The 17,816-nt window shown below is 45.3% G+C and overlaps 1 protein-coding gene across 5 annotated transcripts in view; it reads right to left on the bottom strand.

Annotated features, from left to right (window-relative positions):
- The window catches only part of LOC147434117 (transducin family protein / WD-40 repeat family protein), a 112,448-nt gene that overhangs the window by 77,257 nt on the left and 17,375 nt on the right, over window positions 1-17,816 (bottom strand). For all 5 annotated transcript variants that reach the window (XR_015185341.1, XM_086490711.1, XM_086490712.1 and 2 more), the window contains exons 4-6: window positions 1,762-1,818; window positions 1,074-1,193; window positions 849-994 (exon numbers count right to left, since the gene is read on the bottom strand). Coding sequence is in view for 4 of the 5 variants with exons in the window: in XM_086490711.1 (XP_086346837.1) it covers window positions 849-994; window positions 1,074-1,193; window positions 1,762-1,818 (323 nt within the window). In the remaining variant the exon portion in view is untranslated. The remainder of the gene's footprint in view (window positions 1-848; window positions 995-1,073; window positions 1,194-1,761; window positions 1,819-17,816) is intronic.

The following is a 17,816-nucleotide window of genomic DNA, read 5'->3' as shown; positions in this document are numbered from 1 at the left end:
TGGCATGTATAAAATGCTCAGCCACTAAGCCATCATGGTCATATGCTCTCCCAGTTCTCATCCTATCAATTGGTGGGGGGGGGGGGGGGGGGGGGGGGGGGGGGGGGGGGGAGAGAGAGAGAGAGAGAGAGATTGGTTACCTCTCTGTGTGTAATGCCCTCTCTAGTGCAAAGACTAGTGCAACAGACGGGTGTGCAGGTCTCTGACCAACGTGGAGGAAATAGAATCAATGTCAAGCAAAGAGAGAGAGAGAGAGAGAATTGTCCAGCATGGATAGAGGTAGGTAGAAGAGGGTAGCTTGCCTCAACACTCAATACCATGGGGTCTGGGATCGTCACTAAACTGGGGCATAGTTACATGGCACTTGTGATCCGTCAGATGGATCGAAGTTTAATTTTTTTTTCTAAGTTTACTTTTTCCTGGGGCAGTTTACTTTATAGCAAAGTGTAGTGGCAAGGGGAGCAAGGAAACCCAAACGGGCACGTGGATAGGGCACCAGACTGCCAGCAGGGAGGTTGAGGGTTTAAAACCTGGATTATGAGGGGGATAAATCAATACGACGACATTTTTTTCACCGTTCGTCAGCATCGAGATCTGCATGATTGGCTGTCCACCCTCAATCCCACCACCCAAGGTTAAGGCACCGAGATATATAGTGTCGTGGTGCGAAAATTCGCTCACTAGGCATTTAGACGAGCACCTTCTTCCCCAAATGGCTTCTCGTATTCTCACACTGGATTCTCAGCCCATCTTGGTTCTCACGTAAGTTTTAAACATTGGCTTCATTCTTAAAATGTTGTGTTTTTTAAGGTGTGGCCTAAACTGGTGACTTAGAGTGTGAAACTCACCTCGATTGCTGCACTTGGACCCTCCAGCTTATGCTTCAAAGAGCCTGTTGACGTCTCCCAGATGTTGACAATCCCATCCAAGCCTCCAGAAGCAAGCAAATGCCCATCATTGCTGAAAGCCAAAGACGCAACTGAATCTGAGTGATCTGCAAAGCAAAAACCTCTCTTTAAGGCTCAAGCCTTGAGCTCTGGTGAGCTTCATTTCAAGAGGTGCAAAACTCGCACTTTTTAGCTCAAGAGGAGATGCACTGTCCCTTATCTTCCAAATGTAAGCTTTATCATCACCCCCACCAGTTGCCACTATATTGGGGTCTATAGGACTGCAAGCCACTGCAAAAACCGAATCTGCTCCAAAAATAATATCAACCATTTTTAAGCTGTATACACACCAGGGCCTAAGCAAAAAGAAAGGTCACTGCACATTCCAAACAATCCAGATGCTTCACACATGTTATGCATCCATGCAGACAAGAACATCTCTGTCATTCTTGCCTTGCATATAATCAAGATTAGTAAATCCAGAGAGACTCACAAGGTTTTGAGACTGTGCTATCCAGACAAATTAACAAACGTGCTTCTTGCTTTCTAATATGAATTGATTTCATTTGCTTGATAAAAACTAAAAGAAAATTACTCCATGAATGACAATCTAAAGACTATAGCAGCAAAAGCATCAAAAGAGAATCAAAAAGCATGATAAACAAATTCTTTTGTTGGATAAAGACTGCATGTGTGTGTTTGACTCTGCAAAAAAGGAGTCTTTTAAAACGATAATACTAGAAATGCATCACGGTGCGTACACACATTTGTAGGCAAACTTTTGATCTTGTAAGCTCAAAGCTATACATACAGGAGTGAGTAATGTAAAATCGTGTAGATGCATGGTTTGGAATGTTCAGGAGTACAAGCACACCTGAGTGACCAGTGAAGATATGGATGGAATCATCTTCTTCCTCTTCACCACCATCTTCTGGAAAAGGCGGGAAAGGACATTAACAGAGCATCTTTGATTACTTGCTGGCACCATCAGGTGAGACACACTGCAGAAGTACCCAACAACATCTGGAAAGGTTCCAGACTACAACATTCTGGAAAGTGATCGATACATGATGCAGCACAGTTGAGTTAGACTCAGGAGCTTGAATATTTTTGCAGATGCTACAGATAATACGTAAGAACAAAAAAAGTTAAAACGTCTACCTCTTTCCTGTCAGCTCCATCATTCAGAGCATTGACTAAATACAACATTCACACTACCGCAATCAGTGTCCAACAATGGGTCTAGAACTACGGACAAAATGGATGCTTCCAACACAAATCACCAAACACGCACACATGAGCATACATCAACATGAAGGTTAGGGTACTGGTAATGACTCCAATGATACACACAGACTCAAGCAATAATGAAGCCTAGCACTAAACAAAAGCAGTAGCTAGAAAGAAATGATACACCAAAAAATACTTGATAGGCCATGCACTGTATGATGCACACCACTGAAGTTTTCACAACATCAACTAATCGCAACCCATATGAAACTTCGCAGTGGTAATCTACATACGACGTGAACATGCAGTAAAACGGAAAGCTTGGAGAGCAAAGCTTGTATAAACGATATGATGGGAATGTGCCCTCCCTTCCACACATGTTTGTATGGTGAACAAGAATACCAGATATGGCCACCAGCCAGAATATAGAAAGGACTCAGCTGCCATCCAGAAACTCTGGTATGGCTTAGGAAACATCTCTAGGATTTCCCAAGACAGCCAGATTTTCATTGAATCCCTCTTTCTCCATATGTTGTTCTCATCTGGAAATCTTGTTGTAAGTTTTGTAACTAATGGTCTCATAGATCATATTGGCCTTTAGACACATTTAATATAAGTTTCTTTCTTATGCCTTTCTCAAGCAACTGCCTTTTCACAACATCGACTGCTCGCAACCAGGATGAAACTTCACAATGTGAAATCTACATGTCCACTAATACATATATAGCTAAAAAGGAAATCTTGGATAGCAAAGCTTGTGTAAACGATGTGATGGGAATGTGCCCTCCTTTCCCACACAATTTTGTACGGTGAATGTTACGATTGTGACTTAATTACATCATACACTTTCTCATGGTTGCACATACGAGAAGTGACGTGCCAAGGAGTACCCCTACACTTGGATGGTCACGACTTAGCTCTAGAGGCATGCCTCATCATCAAAAGCCACACTCTTTCGACAACTTATCACACCCCTTCACCCAATGGATGCAGCTATTGGTCCAAAGAATGTGTCTACGTCGACGTTCATGTCTATTCCCCATGAGACGTTCCTTTTCATTTATGTCTCTTCGTCTCCACAAGGAGCTTGTTGTATAAAGTTTCAATCAATCAAACACGCAGTCTCCTAAGTCTCTTGTCAAAAGAGTTATCTTTTCAAGTTTTGTTCAGAAACATAGTAAATAAGTATGACGTACTAGAATTAGGACACAAATCCTCACAGTGGTTAAAAAAATCCCGGGACCCAACGGTTCTGAGCCTCTCACCCTCACCGCTACATTCTCAGCCTCTCCCTCTCCCAGAGTTGCATGGAATCAAAAGAAAGATAGTACATACACACCTACGAGTATGAGGTAATTAAATATTTTCTTCTCAACTACACATCTACAATACAAAGACACACACGTGTGTGTGTGGCGTACCCGATGAATGTGAAGAAACTCCCTTTCCGTAGCCTCTTCGGATACCTCTTCATCGGGTTGTGTCCCTTCGTGCTTGCACACACACCTCTTCACACGAAAGGTCCCCAAGCCAGTATGCAGGCACCCCTTCACCTTGACGGCACCCCTTTCCCCAACGTACATGCAGGTGGGTGTCACTTTTTGTTCCTCACACTGCCACACACCTCGCCAGCCTCCCCTCGTTATTCTCTTTGAGAATTGGCCATGCCAAGATCTCAAGACGGCGATGGCCAACCAAAGGACGCTCTTGCTGTTCTCAAGGAGAAAATGGCATCACTTTCAACAAGCCTAGCAATCAACACTCGCGTGGAGCAGTTGCAGATGTAAACCTCTTCATGAACTCACCATACTACTTCTCAAATTCCTCCTATGGCTTCTCCGCCATCTTCTTCCGAAGCTTCTGTGGACAAACACAAAGAACCGGACCCAACTGCTGAGGTAGACAATCGTGAACTTCAGCTTCTCTATAAGGCGTTTGAACCAGCTAATGCAGATTTCCATGCTCGGTCCTCTCTCGCCAAACTGGTTCCTTGGCTGCATATATCACAGAGTTTCAAAAATCTTTGGAGATAGAGAATCTCAGCCTCTCTGACAAACTACATAGTTTCATAGACAAGCGATGTTTCAATCGCCTTTGTGGAACGTCTTGGCGATAATCAACGCCCTACAAGGAACTTTCTTCCCGGTGATCGATCTTCCAAGAGCGCTTGTTCTTCACAGCGTGATCGCAAAGGACGCTATAGCCAAAGTCTGCGCCCATTTTAAAGCTCTCAATCTTCTAGACAACAATTTTCAGGAAAAAAATCATTCGCTTCTCATGCAGGATTCTCTTCCAACAGTAATTGGAATCAAGACTCATCTCGGATGAGTCATCGACAAGGTGACCGCCATGATTTTCGACATAAGGGCAACAAGCTTCTTATCAGTTCCCTCCACCTCTCACTCTAGCCGTCCAGGATTATGTACCATTTGTTATGGGCTGCACAAGTGATATGAATGCCCAAGGCATCCTAATCTCTCTAACCATCGCCAGAATTCCAACATGGAGACACGTTCAAATGGTAAGGCAAGCAAGCAGTTCGTGTTGTTTGTGCTTTGATGCTTAATGTTGGGGTATAGGAGTCTGTGCGCCCAGGCTATGGACGCCCGCCCACTATCACCTTATTCTTGTGTACATATACAAAGAATAAGGGGCAACCCATAGTAGAGTCTTACTCCACCCACACACTGCAAGCGTGTGGGAAGGAGAGAAGGAGAGAGTACACAGTGTGTGGGTGGAGCAAGACTCTCCTTCCCACACGCACACCACACCACGCACGCACGTACACGCACTCTTCAACTAGTATCAGAGCTTTGGCGAGGCGTGCGCGACAGCTTCCCAACCGGACAGAAGCGACGGAGCTCAGCTATGGCGGCTTGAGCTTGGCGGCGGTGGAGAGATCAAGAAATCTCGAAAGCTTTGTGAGAATGCAATGGGAGCTTATGAGCTCAACTGAGAGTGATGTATGCTCTTGTGAAATCCTAGAAGACAGCGTGAAAGATTGTGTGTAAGTGAAGGTGCTGCCCTAAAAACTTTGTGCGCAGCAGAACTATTTTCAGATTCGTTTTTCTCCTTGTAGAAGACAGCTCTGAATATTCTGCCCGCATTGCCCATCCGTTTCGGCGTGGTCTACAACTTTACAAAAGAAACTTTTTGCAAATTATTCATCGTTTTGCTGATATTCAGCTCGGACTGACTGTATACAAAAATTACAGGTTTTTTGTTTTCGCATAGTGTGCGAGTTTGATGCATGTTTGGAAGCACGGCAGGTGCTCGAAGTTAAGTGCATAAATTTTGAGTTGAAGATACAATTTCAGCTTGTGCAGAGCTTGTGGTTTGAGAGTTTTTGGTAGATTTGGGCAACAAAGTACGAAGGCGTTTCGAGTTGGATTCCCACTTTGAAAGGTTTTGTCAGCTTGGACACAGTTTGGTGTTCTTGTACCCACTCTCGCAGGAGTGAGGATTACGTATGCTAGTGTGGCTACAGACTTTGCCAGTCACAGATTTCACAGGTTTTTTGCAAACTTTTGCAGTGGGATGCGTTTTGAGCTAGTTTGCTCTCTACATGCGTATATGGTTATGCGCTTTACGCTGGGTTAAGCTGACGGGCACCACATGCCAATAGAAAAGAACAGATTGAACAAACTTTTAGCACATGATGTCAATAAAACACTCGAGGGTATGATTCTGTTTGGAATACAGAGTTTTCTAATGTGACCTTGTAAAAAACAAGTGAGTTCTCCAAATGTGTTGTGTGTAGTCGGATAAAGTCTCAACTAGAGTCAACAAAGGATGATGAGCTGATTGCACGTTTGAAGGATGAACGTAGAATTCACAATTGCCACATCAACAGTCACAAAAAACGCGGAGCATCCATACAACTGCCATGTCATCAGTTTTATGTTGTGTGTGTGTGTGTGGGTCCTGCTTTATTTTACTTCCTTTATGTCACTGGGGCCCTATCAGACGGGGTCCCCATAAGTTGGTAGGACTTCTTCTGTTACTTGTTCTTCTTAGCGTTTAGGCCCCTCGGCCGGCATCTGCAAGTTGGCTCCATTCTTCAGGGCTTTGACACGTCAACAGTTTGTGACATAAGCAGTTTGTCCCAGATTATATGCTTACAGTTAGCAGATTGTGGAGTTGTTTTATGCATACATGAGCATCGGTTTTGATGCGTTTGATCATGTTTTCTATGATTGTGTAGTGGTCGAGTTATCTCCCACTTTTGTTTCCATTTTGGCATTCACCTATGGCGGCAGATATGTGTAACAGTGAGAGACGGCGGTCTCATTCTTGTCGATACTTGCGTTGTTGGCATTGTGGTCACACAGGGTACATTAGGCGCCATTGTTTCAGACATATGAGACGGCAGCAGAGATGTATGCGAGATGCACATAAGGTTTGACACATGCTAGAGCAGTGGCTTCATATGCCAGTGACGGTGATGTCACATTTGCCTTTAGCATTCCTCCTGATTACATGTCATTGAGCAGTGACACTTCTCCACGTTGGTTGCTAGATGAGGATGCAGTTTTCCATGTCATACAGCATCATGACTGGTTTAGCACCTTCTCTAGTGGGAGTTTTGGTTGTCTACACTTGGCCGATGGTTCGGCATTTGACATAGAGGGTGCACGAGACGTGTCACCTCGTTTACGCAGACATCAAGAGTCGCCAGTATTTGATTCCATCCAAAGGGTTCAAATGACTCCTCTGGAATTGGTCTGGAATATAGTGTGTGTCCTCCACAGTGAGACGGTTAGTAGACTTTGGTTGTCGAATACAGCTTAGAGAGCAATTTTTCCAGATGCATTGCGGTTCACTAATGATTGCCAGAGGAGCCCGCAGTGGCCTGGTATATCCTATGCATGTGTCTGAGGTTTGAAACGGCATAGTCTCAGTTTTGTTGTTGGCATGCTTTGAGTAAGAGACAAGACGTGTCTCTTTCGCAGGTGAGCTCCACCATGCTCACGAGACAGAGCTTTTAGCTGTGCAGGACATGCTAGTAGACTCTGCAGAGCAAAGATAGAGCGACAGTGCTCTAGTGAGACACAGCAGGTGTTGTCAGAGTTTGTGCAAGCAGAGGTAGAGCAGGTCTACTCCCTAGAGACAAAGACAGAGCTGACAGACATGGAGTTTGTGCAAGCAGAGGTAGAGCAGGTCTACTCCCTAGAGACAAAGACAGAGCTGACAGACATGGAGTTTTTTGATATGCTCATGTTAGAGGTTGATGAGTTGGTGCCAGGATGCACAATTTTGCCTATGGATAACAGGGACGTAAGTTTCCCAGTGTCGATGTTGAAACATCCATACGCGATGGGTAGTCCTGATGATGCAATGATTACAGATAGCGCACTGGAGCAAGTACAGCCAGGTTTGTGAAGATTTCGTCAGCGTTCGAGCGTCTCATGTTCGACTTGTTAGTGTCGAGGCCGATCTAGCAACTGCAGTGGGAGCATTTGCAGCAGGGATTGTCAATCGTGCGATGACTGACATTAGCATGATGCATAGTGGAGTTTTGCAGTATTGCAGACCATACAGAGTAGTTTGCGAGATTTACATGCAGGCTCTAGCGTGGGTACGCATGCTCGCCTACCACCAGAGCCAATACAGCTCTATGTAGATCGACTGAGCGAGCCAGTGGGCATAGGTTGAGAGAGTCTCTCACCTGTTTTCTTGTACATACTAGTAGTTTAGCTAGTAGGACCCACTTACCGACACATGCGCCTTTTAAGTGGGAGATTGTAGGGGTATAGGCGTCTGTGCCTTGCCCGGCCGCCCAGGCTATGGGTGCTCGCCCACTGATAACTTATTCTTGTGTACATATACAAAGAATAAAGGGCAACTCATAATAGAGTCTTGCTCCACCCACACACGGTGTACTCTCTCCTTCCCACATGCACGCCGCACCGCGCGTGCACGCATCCGTGTACGCGTCCTCTTCACTTAATGCCCACAACCATACTTCAGTGTCCATCAATCTATCCAATCAGGTTCTTAGTTTGCTTGGATTTATCGGCAAGAACCCCATCAATGTGCTTGTGGATAGTGGATGCTCCATCAACTTTATGGGTACTTCTCTGGTTAGTAAGCTGCGACTCCAAACTCAGCATAGTGTGGAAGCCTTTCAAGTGGAACTTGCAAATAGCTCATTTCTACGATGCAACAAAAAGGTTCAACAACTACACTTTCAAATTCAAAACTACCAAGATGAATTAAATTTCTCGATCATGCCATTGTCACATTATGACATGATCCTTAGGCAGGCTTGGCTTTATCAGTATGATTGAATGATCAGTTTTCAAGATTACTCCATTCGACTCTATCATAATCATCACAACCTTACGGCAACCCATTCCAATCTTCGTGGGTATGTTGCAGTTCCTCTAGGCGGTTCCTTTACTCTTACCTTGAGTATTGGTGTTATGTTGTGCATTAGATATGGATTGCACAGTTTAGTTGTGGGTATATCCTCTTCAGCACAAGTAAAGGGATAGCAGTCGATGAAGCATGTCCACGTGGCACGTAGAGCCATGTGCACATGACATCAAATTAAAAATTCAGCTCTACTCTCAAATGAGCTCTTTCTCTCACCAATGAATGCAACCAGGAAGATGGACTAATGTTCTATCCCAAGAAGCAACTCAATTTTCTCTTTGTAATATAGTAGAATCATCTTTATGTTGTTTGTTTTTATGCATGTGCACATGAAATCTTGCATGATCTACGAGTATGAGTCTACTTAAACTCGAGTTGATTGTAACTGTGACAGACATGGACACTCCAAGTCAAGAATCAACCGCGACAACACCAAATAACCACTTCAAAACAATTCACAGATCACAATAGATTTGCACTGGCCCGGCGGAGTTCCGTGCCTAGAGATATTCGCCCCAAAGACAGGCGCCCCTTTCGGTATTTCTTTTTATATTAATCAGATCAAAGTATAAGAGAGTGGCTAGGGTTTCACTCTCACACTCTGCGTCCACATGCCCTGAGAAGTGAGGCCCTCACCACTAATTTAAAGGTTACAAGGGATGCACTTTCAACAATCTCACATGGCCTCTTCCCCGTGGAAGAGTGTATCGTGTTATTGTAGGCAAATTCCACCAAAGGTAAGTTCTTTTTCCATTGAGTCTTCTGATCCGAGATACAAGACTTCAATAAATTTAAAATCACTGAATTGGCAATCTCAAATTGCCCGTCAATCTGCAAGTGGAACAATGACGAGAACTGCAACTGCGTGTCAATGTTCTCCCAAATTGCCTTCCAAAACAAACTCATAAATATGGGGTCTCTATCGGAGACAATTGTCTCAGACGCGCCATGTAATCGTAAAATCATCATGATCATTCTGTGTTCTCGGGAGATCAAAAATGAAATCCATTTCAATACTTTTCCAAGGGCGGGTGGGTATGGGTAAAGGCTGTAACAATCCTTGTGCCTTATGCCTGTCAAACGTGACCTTCTGGCATACTGCGCACAACTCTTCCACATCCTTTTTGAGTCTCGGCCAAAAGAAGTCTCTCTCTATCCCCTTCATGGTGGTAGCAATGCCGCAGTGACCCATAAAAGGTGGACAGTGGCATTCAGTTATAAACCTTTTCCCTCAACTGTTGTGTAACGCACAACATAGTCTTTCTCATCAAGTAGCCTTCCTGAAAGGAGTATCGACTATTGTCTCCCCATCCTGTATCCGTGTGAAAATATCTGCAAAATCTGAATCTGTGGCATACTGATCGACCGTATCCTCGAAGCTCCTATGATGTATCGCGGAAATAGCCAGAACCAACGGCTTCCGAGACAAAGCATCTGCCACCACATTCTTCTGTCCTGCACATGGACAATCTGGAAGTGGAAATGTGACAAGATGTTCGCCCACCGCATCTGCTTTTCCGAAAGCTGCTTCTGTGACAAGAAGTAGCGCAACCTTTGATGGTCTGTAAAGACAGTAAAATCCGCTAATGCCGCCACTGAGTAAGAGCATGGATAACCGCCAAAAGCTCTTTCTCATAATGAACTGTCATCTCCGGCCTAGAGAACAAACGGCTCTCGTAAGCTATGACATGGCCTTCTTGCATCAAGACCGTACCCAGACTACGACCACAAGCATCACAATATACTTCAAATGACTTCTGCAAGTCCGGCAAAGTCAAAATAGGTCCCGTAGTCAATTTCTCTTTCAATGTCTGAATGCAATCACCTCTGTGGGTCCCCACGAAAAAGGTACTCCTTTCTGTGTCAAGATATGTAAAGGGGAAGCAACCTCTGCAAACTTTCGTATGAACCGCCTGTAGTACGAACACAATCCTAAGAAGCTTCTAACTTCATGGACATTTCTCAAATCGGGTCAATCACAGATAGTCTCTATCTTGGCCGGGTCCATTTGCACTCCTGCTGCTGACACACTGTGTCCAAAACAGTGCATCTCTGGTAGGAAAAAATCACTTTTCTTTGCATTAATCACTAACTTGTGATCTCGTAATGCCTGAAAGACTTGAAGCAGATGATCTCTGTGTTCTGCCTCATTCTTGGAGAAAACAATGATGTCGTCAAAGAAAGTGCCAAGAAATAGCCTGTACTCGCAAAAAATCCTGTCCATCATTCGGTTAAATGTTGCAGGAGCATTGGTTAAGCCAAAACGCATCAGCAAAAACTCAAATAACCCAAAAGTCGTCCAAAAAGCTGTCTTGTAGACATCTCCTGGCGCTATCCTGATCTGATGATATCCACTCTTCAAGTCAATCCTGCTAAAGCACAAGTATCCCTGTAACCTGTCGAGTATATCATCGATCCTAGGAATCGGAAATCTGTTCTTGATGGTGATTTCGTTGAGAGTGCTATAATCGATGCACATTCTCCAAGATCCGTCTTTCTTCAAAACCAACAACATTGGAGAGCAATATGGTGAAGTACTAGGCTAGACAAGACACTTTTCCAAGAGGTCTTTCACTGGGTTCATAATCTTTTCGTTCTGTACTCGGCTCACACGGTAAGGTGGCCGATTCGGTGGCGTGCTTCCAGGTATCAGATCAATGGTTTGATCTTTAGGCCCTCTGAAAAGCAATCGGCATGAGTGTGGAGAAAAATCTTGGCGTTCTTTTGATCATGTCAAAACATATTCAACCTTTATCCATCGTTCAGTTCTCTCCCAAAAGAATGAGTAAGAAACCGAAGTTCATCAAGTACAATCTCTAAGCCCTTCATTTATCAAAGTCGCTTTCTCGGCCCGTTAGTCAACCACGGCGTAGTTCTAGTGGTACCAAGGGATTCCGAGTAGAACGTCACTCGCGTGCCCTGAACACCCCTGTCATTGCAGACGAAGTTTGCCAATGCTCGGTGTAATGGCAACATCCCATCCGGGTGCCAGTCGAACTACCTCCGCCTGTGGCGTCAATCTGTCGGGCGTAATTCCAAATCGACCGCCAATTCCAAGTGAAAAGAAGTTGGCCTTGGCTCCTTCAAAAGAGCTTCCTGATGCCCCAAAAAGCGGCACAGTTTGTACTTACATTCATTTGATTGGGTGCAAGTCCCACGCCATGTGGTACCAGTTCTGCTTTTCTATCTGCCTTTTCTGCCACATTCCTCAGCTGCTCTCGAACTCTCAGGCCTGTCGTCGTTCTTATCATTCTGTTCTTTCTGTGCCTTTTTAGGGCACTTCGCGGAGATATGTCCATGTTCCCCGCATCCAAAGCACTTTCCCTCTCTAATGAAGCGAGCTTTCTCCTGAGGAGTAAGCTTGGGTTGTGCATCCTTCTTCTCTAGGTTGCTCTTTTTCCTTCTACTTTCATTCCCAGAAGTCTGTTCGGCTCGTTGTGTCATGGCCTTTGAAGTGGGGTAGGTCAGACTGCCAGAGTGAATGGGGAAGCCCCGCTTCGCATGACTCATCAACTCCTGAATAGAAGCTGACTTCTGTTCCAAGCAGTGATCTCGGATCTCTGTAGGTAGACCCAAGGTAAACCGCTCAATCTGTTCTCTGAATGAGATCTTCTTAAATGAAGAGGCGGGTAGAAAAGAGCTCCTGAATCTTTCACAATAAGCATTGATTGTATCTTTCTTGGTCATCCGAAGATGGTTCCAAGCAGCTCGTATATCTCGTTCATATTCTTGCGTCAACCAAGAAGAAATAAAAAGCTTCTTAAATTTCAACCATTTAACTGGCGCAGTCTTGTTTAAAAGAAGCGTGGACCACCAAGTACGAGCATTCCTCTTAAAGTAAGAGGCAGCTCTCCAAATCTTGGAGTGCTCTGAATAGCGTCCTCCCGCGAAAGCGATGTCAAACTGCTGTATAAAAGACAAAGCCTTCGAAGCATCTGAGTATCCTGAAAAAGTATCAAACTTGATCGAGTGGCCACCTTCCTTAAACTCTCGGACTTTCTTGCTTTTATCTTCGAGAAAGTCATACTGGTTAGCTTTGTAAAAATTCTTCTTGTTCGCATAAAACTTTCCGTCATCGGAATCTGAGCTGTCTGTAGACGAGTCCTCAGTAGAATTGTCAGTCTCTGGGCGAGATGTAGCCTTCTTTGCCTTTGTCTTGCCCTTTCCGAAGCTTTGTTTCTTGCTTTGCTTTTTACCTTTTCTGTCTTCTTCGCTCGAATCTGAAGAGCTAGAAGAACTGTCAGAGAGGAAGAAGAAGAAGAATTGGGTACTCCTTCAAATCGAACACGCTTCTTCTGTGTCTTTGCTTTGTCAAAAGTCGACTGACGACCCAAATATCCTGGGAAGTCAGCGCTTTTCTTTTGCTTTTTTTCCGTGCTTTTTGGCTTTCTTTTGCGCGTCAAAAAGCTAAGCAATTCGGGAGAGGTGTTGTGGTTCTCTGCCACTCCGCCTGTACCTCTTCCAAAGAGGTCTGGTTCATATATTTTGCCATCTTCGGGTCCTTCGCAAAATTGGGCATTATCTTCGTTGCATCGCCGATCAACTGACGACGCTCCATCTCTCTTTGCTCCGCCTGAGTAGGCCGAGGCGGGCCATACTCTCTGCCTGAATCTTCGTTGTGATCCCAGCTCGCATCTCCAGATGCAGAGGAAGTCGACTGATCCTTGCATGAAGCCATAGGTGCCGCGGGAAAAAAAAAATTGGGAATCAGATTTCTCGTAGAAGAGAAATCGGCTGTGCTCTGATACCACTGTAACAGACTTGGACACTCCAAGTCAAGAATCAACCGCGACAGCACCAAATAACCACTTCAAAACAATTCACAGATCACAATAGATTTGCACTGGCCCGGTGGAGTTCTGTGCCTAGAGATATTGGCCCCAAAGACTGGCGCCCCTTTCGGTCTTTCTTTTTATATTAATTTGATCAAAGTACAAGAGAGTGGCTAGGGTTTCACTCTCAGACTCTCCGTCCAAATGCCCTGAGAAGTGAGGCCCTCACCACTAATTTAAAGGTTACAAGGGATGCCCAAAAGCAGAGCCCCAAAAGCTTCAAATCAAAAGCAATTGCTCTCTCTCTCTTTCTCATATTGTAGAGAAAAAGCAAAATTTGCGTCGCTCATCATTTTCCAAAAAAAAAAATTTAATAGCCTCCGCGATTTCTGGAAATTTGGGTTTTTGGAAAAAATTAGGGTTTACAAGAATTTAGGGTTTCTGTTGTCCATAGCCACATCATCACTTTGTGACAGTAACTGAGCTCAATCCTAAGGTTCTTGGATTAAGCTAAAATATATTTCCTTCTAGGGTGGGGCGGGGCGGGGCGGGGAGGGGGGGGGGGGGCGGGGACGGGGGGGGTGGGGTGGTGTTTGCCCATCTTAAAACCTCATTCTGTGTCACAAATTGCTGACGTGTCAAGCCACTTAAGAACGGAGCCAACCTACAGATGCCAGCCGAGGGGCCTAAACCCTAAGTGAAGAAGCATCAGAAAAAGTTTTACCAACTTGCAAAGTCTTGCCGAGTGGCCTATTTTTAGAAAAAGTTCCACCCAACTTATGGGACCCCGTTTGATGGGGCCCAAGCAACCTAAAGACATTAAAATAAAGCAGGACCACACACACATACACAAAGTCTCTTGCCATCAACTGATGACGTGGCGCAATTGTACGGAAGATCCAAATTTTTGCACTGACATGCTACCGTGGCAACTGAACGGATTTCCATGTTTTTCGCTGGCAAGTGCTAACGTGGCAACTGTACAAATTTCCGCAAAAGCGCTAGCTGCTTTTGGATTTGATGCTTTTCATGTGAACTGCTTTTAGAGGTCAAGGCCCTTTAAATATGACCCATTGGCTCTCACTCTGGCAATCTGCTCGCGGGAGATACAGAGCAGAGCCATGGGAGTTATACTGTGTTCAAGCAATACAAAGAAATACCAAAAGGGACGCCAAGGTTTGGGGTCAGTGCTCTCTTGGGGTGGAACTCCGCCACTCCCCGTCTCGTGTGTCGTGCATCTCTTTCATGTTCAGTTGTTATTTGAAGTGCTTAAAGTTGTTTAGTCTGTTCTTTTCCATTGGCACGTCGTGCCCGTGCCCGTGCCCGTTCCCGTGACATTCTGTCTCTTATCTCTTTGAAGTGTTGTGATTAATTATTTTTTCAAGTTCTTTAAGTATTGAAGAACAAACCATCACTCTTAGTTGCACGGGGCTCTTACAAAAACATAAAAGCGTTAACTATTTGCTTGGTTGTACCTTTGTAGCTACGCGTGTCTTTGTCAAAAAATGAGTCTTCTATGTAATAAAACCCCATAAAGGAGTCGTCAATTGGTGAGGGTAACAAACTTAGACACCCCAAGTCAAGCTTCTACCGCGACACAACAGAGATTCACTTCAAAATACTTCACAGATCAAAAGAGAGTCGATCAGCCCGGCATAGTTTCGTGCCAAGAGATACTGGCCCCAAAGATTGGCGCCCCTTTCGGTATTTCTTTTGTATTAACCTTTGAGCAAAGTACAATTGCCCGTGGGTGCTCGCTCTCAGATTCTGCGTCCAAATGCTCTGCAGAGTGAACCCCTTGGGTTCAATTTATAAGTTAAAAGGGTTGCTAAAAGCAGAGCCCCAAAAGCATTAAAGTCTGAAAGCAATGGCTCCCAAAATCTAGCGCTGTCCAAAAGCAACAGTGAAAATCGCGGAATTCCGTACAGTACAGTCCGTACAGTCAATGCTTTTTCCGGGATTCCGTATGCACTGCCATGTCAGCCAGTCAACATGCATTGCGGAGATCCGTACTGTCAGCCACGTGGGTGTGTGTGTGTGTGTGTGTGTCCGAGCACTGCCACGTCACCAATTCATGACATACCCCCCTCTTGAAAGAATTGTAATCGCCCTCGATTACGCCTACAAAACAGACAAAGGCCATAAACCGTCTTAGTAGACATTGACTATTAGCACCGACGCACTAGACACGACACATCTAGCACTTGCACAAAATGACAGTCACATCACAGGACATCACATGACAAATCACAGAAAAATTTATTCCAAATCTCAAGCCATGACTGCCAGCAACGTATTTAGTAATCACATCTAAATCCATTCCGGACCTCACTGATCCGCGATTAACCAATCCTTATTGCGATCATGTCTATAGAGATTTATGAGACCGAAATGTTGCAGTCATTTCGTCTTTCAGTTCCTGCACTCAAACAAGTCAAATGAGAGAGTACAAATCAATCATTATTCAATTTCGTAAATACCGTTCATAAAGTCATACAGTAGAGAAACCGATAGAAACGGATCGCTCGTTGCTGCTGCTTCGCTTCCCATCGCCTGAGCGCCCCCCCCCCCCCCCCCCCCCCCCCTTCCTGCGCACGCTCCTCCCTCCTCGCCTGCTCGCCACTGCGAGCACTGCCGTTCCATTCCCTCGCGCCATCGCTCCCCCTCCCCAACTGGTTCGCGCGCTTACCCTTGCTCGCTGACCCGCAAAAAACACGATTCGAAGACCATTTAACCTTATTATAACTTGATTGGGATGTGAGGCGCCCAAAGTACATAGCCAGATGAACAACAATGAGCAAACACAATGCCCATAGTACATACACAATGCTCTCAAATAATTGCAAGAGTAGTAGTCAGAGATAACACTTTGGAATTAATTATGGCTAACATAGTAACAAGCCTCAAGGGCCACTAGCGGCCAAGGTGCTACAAAAAAACCAAAGGGGGGCAAAGTTCAAACCAGACTTCAGTGACCACAATACTAAAAGACTGAAGGTGACAAATACCATAAAGATGCTAGTAGCTACAAATGGCAAAGAGGGCAAGGCTCAAGAAGCCATACAAAAAGGTAAGGATAAATGGCAAAGACTCAAGACTCGAGCCACTAGCCTGAGAGGCCTCCCAATCCGTAGTAGCCGGCTGTAAATCATGCACATCCTCCCATTCCTCATCATCGAGGTCTAGGTCCGGCTCGATCTCAGCCACAGATGAAGTACCTGGTGTTGGTGGATGTGCATCTCCACCCGCCTGAGAAGCCTCTTGCTCCATCTCCCACTGTGTAAAAGGATTTGTCTATTTGTCTGTACTCTTGCAAAGCATTTTCAAATTTGCGCTGACGAAGACAAGATCATTGGCCTTCTCCACTCCAAGCCGATTCCTCTTCTTGGAAGCAATGTGGCTAAAGGTACTCCACAATTGCTCCAAGCATGAGGTACTAACTGACTGGCTGAGAATACGGATCGCCAATCTCTGAAGCTCAGGGCCATCATAGCCATAGTCCTCCCACCAAAGCACTGAACCTATTTTCCTGCGATCAATCTGAGCATCTGGACTGCCAAATGACCCCCGCATCTCTCTGTACTGTCTCAGCTGATCTCTGACAATGCGTCGCCCATCTCTGTCTAGGACCATCTTGTTTAAGATCTCTGTAAATTGGTTCATGACTTCCCTATCTGTCTCTTGCCCTGCACCTTCGAACTCTGGATCCACCATGTACGCTGCCCCGTGTAAAGGAGAGGCATATGAATTCCACCTCGAGTTGCAAAGCGCATGGATCTCCTCATATCGCTCTGCGTTCGGCTCAAGCTGTGCAAGCTGCTCAATCATGCGGTCCATTGCCTCATAAATCTTGCCAATGCAAGGATCCATGCCATCCAGAACTCGAAGCAAATGAACCACCGGTTTTACCTGTGCGTCTAGACTCTTGAGCTCCTTCCAGAACTCAAGATCCTCTGCCTTATCCTTGCACAAAATCCCTGCAACTGTCTTTGCATAGGGGGAGGTGGTGAACTCATAACTGATGAAGACCTGTCGGACCGCATTTTGACATTCAGACAACCTGCGCACAAGAAGAAAGTTGAATGCGAAGCGGGTATCTAAATACTTTAGAAGCACTTTGCCGCCCGACCTCTTGAGGTACTCACTCCGAACCAAGTTGTGATTGTTGATGAAAGTAACCATCTTCACTGCATCAGCAATGACTGGAGCAATCCAGTCTAGCTTGCCGATGTCTTTTAGAAGGTTGCTCAAGCAGTGTGCCATGCAAAAGCACACTGTCACATGCGGATAGTGGCCCTCTATGATAGTTGTTGCTGCCCTGTTTGATGCCTCCCCATCTGTGACAAAGGCCACCACGTGTTGCTCACTGATGGTTTCTATGGCCGCTGTCCACTCTGCAGAGAGGACATCGGCGGACTTGCCACTCTCAGTGGCATCATGAGAGTGCACAAAGTACATCTCTCCACTGCAGTATGCGACGAGACCATGGATAGATCTCTTCCTTGTATCGCTCCACCCGTCGGCAATGAGGGAAACGCCATGTTTTGCC

The sequence above is a fragment of the Adiantum capillus-veneris genome, chromosome 19 (assembly GCF_014529385.1).
Source record: "Adiantum capillus-veneris isolate H3 chromosome 19, ASM1452938v2, whole genome shotgun sequence".
Classification (NCBI taxonomy): domain Eukaryota; kingdom Viridiplantae; phylum Streptophyta; class Polypodiopsida; order Polypodiales; family Pteridaceae; genus Adiantum; species Adiantum capillus-veneris.
The sequence above is the reverse complement of the archived record's forward strand: the minus strand, read 5'-3'. Positions and strand labels throughout refer to the sequence as shown.